This window comes from Natrix helvetica (assembly GCF_964273705.1).
Source record: "Natrix helvetica genome assembly, chromosome: 4".
Taxonomy (NCBI): Eukaryota; Metazoa; Chordata; class Lepidosauria; order Squamata; family Natricidae; genus Natrix; species Natrix helvetica.
In genome coordinates this window covers 79873361-79885486 of record NC_138550.1, presented here as the reverse complement: position 1 = coordinate 79885486, position 12126 = coordinate 79873361, and the positions used below count along the sequence as shown (strand labels likewise).

Here is a 12126-nt window from a genome sequence, read left to right as displayed (position 1 = left end):
TAGCTTAGTGACACTATTGCTGGTCCCAGTTGTGGTTCTTAAAGTGAAGACTATCTATTAATGATTTTGCTTGTGTCTCATGTATTTTCCTTTCAAGGCTAGCTTTAATTGTATTAAAAGCAACATGTATATAGATAATCCTTGCTAACCAACAACTCATTCAATGACCATTCAGAGTTGCAATTGTGCTGAACAAGAAGTACCATATTTATGACCAGTCTTTGAAATTTTACCCATTATTGTGCATCCACAGTCATTTAATTTCAATTCAGGCACTTGACACCTGGCTTGTGCTTACAATAGTTGCAGTGTCTGTCCCATGATATGGGATCACCGTTTGCAGTTTTCCCTGCCAGCTTCCCACAAATAAAATCAGTGGGGAAACTGGCAGGGAAGATCACAAGTCATTCTGTACCATCCATTCTCTGGCCTTCAGCCTCTCAATCCCTCCCCTGGCTCCCATCATGACATTATTCCACCTCAATGAGGCAGCCCCCCCCCCCCCCTTACTTGGTACTGTGTCACTACTCACTTACCAACAGCAACCTGGACTCCCAGGTTTGTCATTATTACACAATGCAGTAACATAATGTCATGTTTTATAATTGCATTACTTAGTGATGGCAATCCTGGTCCCAATTGCTGTCTTAACCTAAGGACTACCTGTATTACATATCTCACTTAAAAGCTGACATGTACAAAACTCATGAGAAAAAAAATTCCAGCTATAGGATATACCCGTGATGGCAAACCTATGGCACGCCAGGTGGCGAGGCGTTGCCCTGTCAGCTCCAGCATGCATGTGCGCGCTGGCCAGCTGACTTTGACCTTCTTTAAAGGCCATTTTTTACCCTCCAGAGGCTTCAAGGAAGCCCCCGCAGTGCAAAAAACCATCCCTACGGGCAAACCGGAAAATCAGGAACAGACTTCTGGTTTGCCCGTAGGGCCGTTTTTTCACCCTGAAACCCGGAGGGCCTCCAGGGGGCAGGCGGTAGAGGCCGTTTTCACTCTCCCGAGGCTCATAGAAAGCCTCTGGAGCCCGGGGAGGGTGAAAAACGGATCCATCACACTCCAAAAGCGAGGGAGGGCAGGGTTTGCGCACATATGAATGCAGGGGGTCGCACACATACAATTATGGGTGTGGGCACAACCGTGCACAACTCCCCTGCGCTCCCCCCCTTTTGGCACGCGATGGGAAAAAGGTTAGCCATCACTGGGATATACCAACATGAAAAACAATAAACATTGTTCATGATATATTCTGGATAGTGCTTAGGTTAATCAATTTTCAAATAAAAAAATATTAGTTGAGAGTGTTAATGCATGATATTTTTGTCTGTATTCAAATGCACATGTATAAGATGTCTCCAAAATATTGCTTGAGTTGATGAAGTAAAGTAGGAGCAGGATTAGTTTTCCAGACCATAGAGATACAGAACTTTCTTCCACAGCTACTACATGGGTGAAGGCATTCCACGACAGCGCACAGTAGGGCATATATAACAGATCTGCTTTCTGATTTTGTTCTTAGATTTGGCAATGTGGAGGAAGTCTTGAAATCCATCCTTGTTCTCACGTAGGGCATGTTTTTCCAAAGCAAGCTCCATATTCACGTGCAAAAGCTTTAGCTAACTCTGTTCGGGCTGCCGAAGTATGGATGGATTCATACAAAGAACTTTACTACCATAGAAATCCACATGCACGCTTGGTAAGTTTACTGTAGACATAAGTATAGAAGATAAAATAAATGTATTGAAAAGCTGAGAGCCTAAGTTTAGATTTTCAGAAAATAAAGGAATGATCCTAAAAATATAACAAGAGAACAAAGAGAACAGTGCATATGCTGAGATTTTGCAGGATAAGTGCAGAAAAATATAGGCAGAATAGTGTATATGCTTATGTTTTGGAGGAACTCAAGCCAGCAATTTCTAGCCCTTATAGTTTTAAAAATAAGTTTATATATGGAAGAAAATACAGCTCCTAAACATTTTGAAGTTGGTGAGATAGGGAGAGTTTCTAAGGCTGATTTTGCAAAATTCTGATGAATTATAATAGAGCAAAATAAATGTTACAAAATAAAAGTATAAAATTTGTGTAGGTAACTTAATTTATAAAAATACATTTCTTAGCATTTCATATTAATTTGATTGGCCTTAATTCATTTTTCCCTTTACATTACATACTGAACATTGAAAAGTTATTAGTCTTTTCAACTGAGGTTGTAATAGTCCAGAGGAATACTGATATTAAAATATTGCCCATTTGAACTAGAATATTCCTCATGAATAACAAGGCTGTTTGTATATAGAAAATGTTTTGCGTATTCTGCAGACCTCACAGTAGGGTGCTGTACTTTCATTCTGTTGTTTTTCAGATTTTTGCACATTGGAAAAAATTGTACCTGCCTTATGAGTTGCATCAACTTTAATGAATCAAATGCTTAAAGCATCATCATTTTGAATGCTCACATGGAAGCCTGAAAAATGATAGGCGTTTTTTAATGAAGGCCATGCAGGCATAGAAACATAAATAATTGGATAGGAATATTATAATTCTAATAACTGAAATCCTGGAGCCCAAAACTTAATGCTGATGTATTTATTCAAATAACTGCTAGGGTAATTTATTTAATATAGAGCTAGTCTGCTATCTTCACCTTAATAATTTATAAATGTGAGTAAGTGTGAGATACTCAAAGCAAAATTCATTGTATTAAGATCTTATTTTCCTCTCTGGAATACTGTATATAATTCTCTATTGAAACTTTACTCTGGGATTTCACTTTAGGAACCCTATGGAGATGTGACAGAAAGAAAACTTCTTCGAGAGAAGCTCAAGTGCAAGGATTTTAAATGGTACTTAGAGAATATTTATCCTGAACTTCATGTCCCAGAGGACAGACCTGGTTTCTTTGGGATGGTAAGTGAAACCTTTCTTCATAAGGGAATTTTCAAGTTTTCACACTCTTTCAAGATAGATAGGTAGAATTACTTGAACAAATTTGCAGTTTGAGAATTGCAAATAGTATTACTGGGTAGATGGATTTTAATCTTCCAAACATACTGAGGTAAACAACATTTGGGGTTTTGCATAGTCGCTCAAGCTGGTGCAATAGAAAAAGTACAAGTAGTCATCAACTTACAACTGCAATTGAGCACAAAATTTCTGTTGCTAAGCAAGGCAGTTGTTAAGTGAATTTTGTCCCACTTTTCATGCTATGGTTGTTAAGTGAAACAACTATAGTTGTTAAGTTGATAACACAGCTGAGAATCAAGCTTCCCCATTGACTTTGTTTGTCAGAAGGTTGCAAAAGCTAATCACAGGACCACGGGATACTGCTATTGTCATAAATACATTCCAGTTGTCAAGAGTCCAAATTTTGACCATGAGGATGCTGTAGTGGTCGTAAATGTGGAAAATGGTTCTAAGTCACTTTTTTCAGTGCCGTTATAACTTTGGTCACTAAACAAATGGTGGTAAGTCCAGGACTACCTGTATGTGGAAAATTTGTTGCTCTATATTCTGTACTGATTTTCTGGGAAAGTTTTTACCATGAGTGGTTAACAAAAAATATGTTTTGTTTCTTTTTCTTTGCCATTATGATGGTAGAAATAAATGAACATAAATATAAATAAATAAAGAAATCCTGACAGTAGCAAAGAGTGCGAGGGAGTCAAAAAGTCCTCAGGTACAATTACACTTCTGCATTAACCTGTTAGGAAGCCTTAGGTAAGTCAGCATCTCTTAGTAGGGATCTCCATTGGGATAATAATTGTAATTGTTGCTTTAGAATGGCTTTAAGGTGATAAAAAATAGAGCAATTGTCCCCACACTTTTTAGCTCATGAACCCCTTCATGAAGTTTCAGATTGTTCATTGACCCCTAAACATTGATTGTATGAAAATAATTTAATAAATGGTATTTTAAGTAATATTACTATCAACAATTAAATAAATAACAATATCAGCTCTTTGGATAGTCCTACCAACCCTTCAGGGTCAATAGTGACCACTTTAGAGAACCCTGATATTACGCATGCTTTCTGGGTTCTTTCCAAGAAGTTCCACTCGGGGTCATGTGACTAAGAAGATGGGCTTCAGAATAGAGTAATTGACGGCTTTATGAACTGTTGTCCACCTGGAACAATTCAGAGGATTTTCCCCTTTATTTGGTGATGCACTGTTTGTTTTTAGATAGCTGTCTTGTTGAGAAGGAGAACACGCAAACAACAGAGTCCAAACTCCCCTCATATAATCTTTTATCTAATTTTCTGTTGGATTGGAAAGAATAAAAATGGCTTTTGATTCCCAGCTTAGTGGAACATCCTATTTTCAGCAGCAAATAACCAGATGCTAAGCACAGGTTCACCAAGAAACCTCTTTGTGCTTCCTGGGGCATGGTGACTTTGGCCATGTTGTTGGGATTTGCTGGTGCACGGCAGTTTTGTGCCACATTGTTGGGGTGGGCTGAGCTGGCTGACACTTCCAGAGGTATCTGAGGCTTCTTGTTTTGGGTCGGGTTCTTCTTGCAGCTCCAGAACCACAGTGTGACAAGAAGCCACAATGTATTCTTTCCCCGGTCTCTCCATGTTTGCACATATGCATGCATCCGTACCGCTTTCCTGCTTCTTTGAACTCATGCCACACTACAGTAACCCCCAATTCATGTGTGGCCTGCACTGGGCCTCCCCTGGCCTCCCCCAGTGCACTGCAATACCTCTGTGCGGTGTTGCAGAGTTAATTGGGTCTCCTTCCACTTCCCACTTAATGTGCATCTGGAGTTGTAACAGCAAGTAGGATCTACTAAGATTGCAGTCACTAAGCAATGAGGTTACATGTGGTTGCACTTTACAACTGCAGATGCTTAGCGATGGAAATTTATATCACAATTATGGTCATACATCAAAGGTGACTTGTATTTATATTATAATTAGTAAATATAGTATACATCTGTATACTATACAAATGTATACTATATACTGTATTATATAATTTGATTCTCTAATAGTTTTACATATTTATTATTGTCTACTAGTTTTATGTTTTAAATGTTATTGCATGGAATAGTTTTAGTGTTATCACTCCAACATTAGAGCTGTAAAGTTGCTGGAATGACTGCATGTTTTATATCCTTGCACTTTTATGTTGTCTTATGCTTGTCTATAACCAAAATAAAAACTTTGGCTGTTGCTGGCCGTAGGTCCACATTTGAAGGTTTATTCCTGATACTGATGATTCTCTCCTGTAAAAGAAAAGGTGTTTTCTTGGGAAATACTTTCATGTCTATGCCTGCCTAAATAATTCATGTGTAGGGAAAGAAAAACTGGAGCATCAGTGAGTGAATAGTAATTTATTCATGTCTATGGAGATTCTCAATCATCCATGTCATGTCCCAAACAACTGACCTTCAGAGTGCTAATGACCAGATGACTGCAAAGAATATAAATCCTTCATTCTCCACCATTCAATCAGAATGGAAGAAGTTTCTTTGATGAGAAGTGAAATGTTTTAAAGGAAAAAACAAAGTCCAGTTGCCTTTTGAAAAGCATTTTTGAGACAATACTTCACTCACGATATTTCAATTTGCCCTAAGTTAAATTTGTCCAGCTGATCGAATTTAGTTGCATGCAACGTAACTGGGTTTGCTTGTTTGCCTGTTGATGTATGCCAAGGAGGTCATCATCCATGTTTTCAAGGCTGTCTTTCATTTTGCTGAAAGACTCTTCTCCAGGCAAACATTATATTATTGTTCCTTTTCCATACAAGTTTTATCAGTTCTTGGCAGATCCTTGTGTTGTGAAATTCTGTACTGATGATCATACGGTAAATTTCCTTGAAGGGAAAATTTTCTTGCTTTTATGTAACTCTTGGGACTGACATTTTGAGTTCACTATAAATAAAAGATCAGCTCTTGCTGCAGTGGTTTTTAGTGGGAAATTCTGTGTTTACAGCACAATACTAGCAAAGTATTGCCTGAGACATTAATGCATTCTCAATAAGCATTAAGTGAATGATGATGATTATGATGATGATAATAAACAAATATACAATAATTTTTTACAGCATTTCAGTATGCAGTTATAATGGGAACCTTATACGCATCCACTCCTCTGTCTCCCCCTCTCCCCCTATGTCTGTCTGTCTGTCTCTCTCTCTCTCTCATAACCCCCCCCCCCCACACACACACACTTGGATGTTTGGATTAAAATGATGTATTTTAATGGCCTTTTGTTGCCTCTTAGCTGAAGAATAGAGGAATGCTAAATTATTGCTTTGATTACAATCCTCCCAGCGAGTATGAAATAACGGGACACAAAGTCATATTATATCCATGTCATGGGATGGGACAAAATCAGGTAAGGTATTACTTTCCATTCAACTGTCAGATAATCATTTTCTCCTTCTAAGTGCATGGCCCTGTTATTTAACTGTACCAAAATATTTCAGTTTTCAGCATTAACACCCATATTAAACCTAGTCTTGGTTTGTAATCCTTTGCAGAATTAAACAGAAGTTCAAGGAATATGGGTGTGCCCATATATTGGAAAGTTGGACTGAGGTTCTTCTTAGTGGATTTGATCAACTCCTTATAAATTCTGCCCCTAAGATCCACTTGAGAAGGCTGACAGGAAAGAAATACAATTTTAAGAGGATTTTTCACTTAGTAGAACAAATATTTTTAAAAATACTTGAAGATAAAGAGATGAGTGTGGGTTTTGCCATCTGGGAGTTTCTAATAGCCTTTAGTGGTGCTGCCTCAAACATAAGAGGGTGTGAGGTCTTGTTTATGAAATTGGGCTCTAAAAAGCCCAGTTAGGAGCTGTTGTTTACCTCCCTCCCTCGTTGTGGTATAGTGGCTTCTCTGCCTGAACTTGATTCTATAGTAATGGAGCTGCTTGACTGATAGGCAACTCTTGTCCTCAGAGAGAGGCAATTCCACAAATGGATAAAGCCTTGAGCCATACAAGGTTTTAAATAATAATGGAGTTCCCTTGACTGATAGTTTTGGGAGAATTCAACCTGCCTTCATTGGGCTAGGAGTGGAAATTTGTGGCAACCATGGATCTGACCCAATGCTGGCACAGAAAACCTAACAAGATGGAGTCGCATTGGGATTTGGGGTCATCTTTAACTCTCTATAGGGTGCATTCTCCCAGTGTTAGTGTGTAACTTTGGGGTTCTCCCAGACTAGCACCTTTTCAAAGAAGATGGCTGTGGCTAAGGAGAGCCTTTGCATAAAATCATCTTGTGCTCCTTGTTTGGATTACTGCAATGCACTGTTCCTGATGCAGCCCTTGAAGATCGCTTGGAAATTTCAACTGATCCAGAATGCAGCAACACATATATTCTGGGTGCCCCACGATTCATCCATATTACACTACTACTCCCCATACTGGACTGACTCCTAATTTCTTTATAGGTTTCTTTGCACATTGAAAACCTTGGCTCAAGGCCAGGTGATTTGTGGGATTGCCTCTCTAGAGACATTTACCTGTCCCACTACATTGGATAAATTAGGCTTGCTCCAGTCCTTTCTGTTTAGTGTTGTCATCTGGTGGGACCCAAGAAACAAGCCCTTTCTCTACCAAAAGGCCATTAAGACCTGCTCTTCCCTAAGGATAACAGGTGAACCCAGCTTTTTTGATAATTTGGGAGAGAGAAGTGTTGTGATGCTGATTTGTTGTTGAAGTTTTAATCTCATGTTTTCAATATTTGTAATATTGAAATTGTTAGCCATCAAGGATTGTTTTATAAAATATAGTTGCCCATATAAAACGTCCAAGTAAGTAGATAAATTGTAATTATTATCTGATGAATTTCAGATTTTGTCTAGAGTTAGCTTTTATATTTTTACTATCCTTCTGTTCACAATGCTTTTGATCATAGAAATGCATAGTTGAAGTTTAACAGAGATTTACTTACCTTTTTATTTTGTGAATAACAGTTTTTTGAGTACACCTCCCACAATGAAATACGTTATAATACCCGTCAACCAGAAGTCTGTGCAGCTGTTGATCCAGGAACTGATTTTTTGAAAATGTACTTATGTGAAGATAATATCCAAAATATTCCTGAAAATCAGAAATTTATTCTTAGAGAGGTAAGAATAGTCAAATTTGTTAACAAATATTAAGCTGCAGTAGGGATGGGCTATTAAACATTAGAGGTTTGTACTGAATGATATTTTGTTTACACTAAAATAGTACTCCTGCCATTATATATTATATTATATTATGTTATGCTATGCTATGCTATACTAATTATATTATTATTTTATACATTTATAATGTGATTATTCACTTTTATTGTTCTATATATGAGGTTTTTATATTCCTTAAGCCACCTTGAGTCGCCATGTGCGAATAGGCAGCAATATAAATTTCCTAAAATAAATAAAAATACATTTTAGGTGGGTGCTTCAGAGCTACATATTCTTTCATCCTCTTTTCCTACATTTCCTGTAACCATTCATATTTCTACTTCAAAGAGCAGAACAGACATATCTGTTTTAAAAAATACTGTTTTTTTCTTTTTCTTTATTAAACTCTCTAAAATAATGACAGCAATAGCAATTAGAGATAACAAGATCATTACCAGACCATATAGATTAAATTGCTGAGCTAGCAATTTTAGCATTATATGTAACAATGACTTTTTTAAAGGAAAAAGGAAAAGAGGAAGATAAGTATATAAGCAACTGCTTTAAAAAAAGATTAAATGTTCAATTGCTTGAACATTTGCTTTCTTCTCTGTGTCCAAATATTCTACTTCAGATATTGGCAATCCCCCTTCCAGTTATCCATGGTATAATTCTTACTTTAATTACTCTTAGCAACTCTTGATCTCTTGATAAATTCCATATTCTTGGGAAGTAGCCAAGAAAGGCATGTGCAGCTTTGACAACCTGCAGTCACTATGAGCTTATATTGACAGTTTTATACATTTCAAGCAAAAATATTGCAAAATGTACCACTTAACCAAATGAATGAATGTTCATACCTCTGAATTGCATCTCCAAATCTAAGGTTATTGTAACCTACTCCTAAACACTGTCTGAGATGGATAGTAAACAAGGAATAGTGTTAATGGCTGTTTCTCTTTGGAGAAATTGCATTTCATGATCAAAGAATGCTAGTTCCTCATAAGCAGATCAGTATTGATTGATTGATTGATTAAATGTATGTGCTGCCCATCTTGTTCAGCGTTGACTCATTATAATATTGCATGGGAGCTGGAACCAGAGGCATCTGCCAAGAGTTGAGGACTAATAACAATAGTATTGTGCTATTGTGGCAGAGGTTCTCTTTTTTGTACATGTATTCTGAACATGTGTTCTGACATTACCTGCATGTATGAAAAGAGCAGAACTTACAGCATGATTCTACTTTGATGAAAGCATTAGATCCTGGGGACCCCTCTGGTTGAACCTTTGGAAGATACAGTAGAATCCCCCTGTACTCTACAAATGCACCTATAAAAATGACACAACAGGATACACAGAGTAGATTTCCTGCAGAGCAGCATATACGGTCTTCCTTGGTCAAAATTTATTCTAGCTGATGCTGACCTATATTATTCTCTCCTTTGTATAATGGTGTTATTGTTATCTATAGATATATATTGATCCAAATCACTATTAGCTACTTACAACTCTTTATAAAAGCAAATGAACATGATGTTAATTTAATAGTAAATCAAAGTATGTGAGCATGAACCCACAACAGGTTTTGTTAATGTGAACAATGAATTATCTAGCAGGGATTCTGTCCTTTATTGCTTGTCTTTTCGTAAAGTTAATAATGTCTAATATGGGAATTTTAACTCTTACAATGGTTACTTTGTCTTTATCAGATATTATAAAAACTACTTATTGTTTTGTAGGATGGAGTTTTAATACATAAGCAGACCCAGAAGTGTCTACAGGCTGAATCTAATGTAGAAAATGGATATCCAGCACCTTTGTTACGACCATGTTCCAATTCAGAATACCAGAAATGGTTTTTTATAGTGAGAAATTGATACAGAAAACTGATTTTATGGTTGATCAAAATAATCTATGAATCTGAAGCAAGGAAATGGTTAATCCTTTGTACATGGAGAACTGTATTATTTTCAACATTGTTCTGGAACACCACCAGGCATTGAAATTTATATGTAGTTATTGTGGACTTTTCTGCATCGGAAATCTATTTTTGGCAGCTATATGATTTTCCAAATTTTTTATATATTTTAGAAATAACCTAGAGACTTGATAATGAAATGCAGGTGGTGGCACTTAAATTTGATAATTTAAATATTTATTTTTTTTCCTAATGTGTTCAACTTTAATGTGACTAATACAATAAAAGAAAAAGAAAACGACAATTTTGGCTGTGAATGTATTATAATATAAACAATCATATAATGTTTTCATATATCTGAAAATAGTACACTGGAACTGCATACAGAGAACTCGCTACCAGTATTTATTCTAAACATACAGTAGATCATTATAGTAGAATTATATGTGAACTCAAGCTATTATGATATAATAGGGCACAATGTGTAATTACTTGGTTCTAAATATTTTAAATTAAAATAATAAATGAATTGGAAGCAAGGATGACTGAACCTTGCTTTCTGTCATTCTGTCTCTGGTTCAGCTCAGTTTCAAAGACATTCTGTCTTAAAATCAATATATATCCAATTTTCATATCAGTCTGCCAGTTAAAAAATCCATATAAATTAAATGTGTATACCATTTTCCTTTGTATTTTAATATATTAGCCTTAATGTATGAATTTTTAATGTACTTTTATCTAAGAATTACGGTAAAATGTTAGAAAAGTGTTAATTTTAAAAAACAATGTTTTGGATTAATACATGTTGATCTAAAATGTAAGGTATATTTGGTTGGCTCAGATAAAGACTCAATGAAAATTCTGTTCCATTTCTAACTGGGTGCCAATTTCTAAAAAAAATATTGGCATACAGAATCATTGTAGCAGGACAAAAAAAAAATTCTGCAGAACCAGATTTCTGGATAATACATTGGATAATCATGCCATGGTACCTTCTAGGTAACAAATCAAATTCAGAAGTAGGCAATCTGCATCAAATTATGATTGTCTTTGCTACTATCTAGCAATGTAGGATTTTTGCACCAGAGATCTAGTAGCCATAACTAAAGAAACATTCTTTGCCTGAATCCATAATTTTATAACCACACAAAAATTTATGCCTACCCAGGAAAAGGTGCAAAGAAATTTTTTACATGGTATGACAAATGCTTATGCAGAATACAAAATAATTGTGTGGCATGGCAACCACCATTATGTTGACTGAATTTATCCTAACTTATGTGAAGGTAAAATACTGTAGGGCCGAGGTGTCAAACTCACGTTGTCATGGCGGCATCACATGATGTATCGCGACTTCCCCCCTTTCACTATAAACCAGGTGTGGCCGTGGCCAATGTGTGATGCATCTGGCCTGAGGGCCACGAGTTTGACATTCCTGCTGTAGGAAATGGTATTTTCCTAAATTTCGAGGGGGAAGGATTGTGTGGTAAGGTGAAATAGAAGCTTGGTCAGTAATGAATATAATGAATATGAACAACATGTGACAGATTGGATGAGAAAATGAAGACAGTAGAATAAGAATGATTCTAATTACCTTTGCAAGAGAGGGGTGGGATGCAAAAGATGACAGATTTGGATGGTTTGTGAAATGCTGCAAATTTGGGGAGTTTACATTTGAATCAAAAACACCTTATGCCTGGTCATACACAATTCCAAACGTAAAAATGTTTAAATGTCAGATTCTGGCAATGATGTTGGAGAGGCAAAACTCTAATTTGTTACTATGGAGACCAACTCAATGGTTTGCATAAAGTAGCTGAAGAAATAGGGATGTACAAAGTATGCATTTTGCAAAGCATCTGAGAGAGATGTGTGGTTTAGAAATAGGAAATATAAATAAATAACTCCCTCTTTGAAGCACTAAATCAAATGCATCGACTAGGATGCTTTTTTTCAGGTTGTAATTAAATGTTTTTTGAGATTGCTCAGTAACACCAGTGAACTTCTGAATGTGCCCTTTGAATTTTATATTAAGCTACCGTACTTCACTTGGCTTCAGAACCTCA

At 36.4% G+C, this 12126-nt stretch overlaps 1 protein-coding gene across 1 annotated transcript in view; it reads left to right on the top strand.

Annotated features, from left to right (window-relative positions):
- GALNT12 (polypeptide N-acetylgalactosaminyltransferase 12) overlaps positions 1–10377 on the top strand; it is a 36113-nt gene extending 25736 nt beyond the window's left edge. Inside the window, exons 6-10 of the mRNA XM_081950107.1 lie at positions 1532–1708; positions 2788–2919; positions 6242–6355; positions 7945–8100; positions 9882–10377. Of these exons, the coding sequence (XP_081806233.1) occupies positions 1532–1708; positions 2788–2919; positions 6242–6355; positions 7945–8100; positions 9882–10019 (717 nt within the window). The 3' untranslated portion in view covers positions 10020–10377. The remainder of the gene's footprint in view (positions 1–1531; positions 1709–2787; positions 2920–6241; positions 6356–7944; positions 8101–9881) is intronic.
- Positions 10378–12126: the final 1749 nt, after the last annotated feature.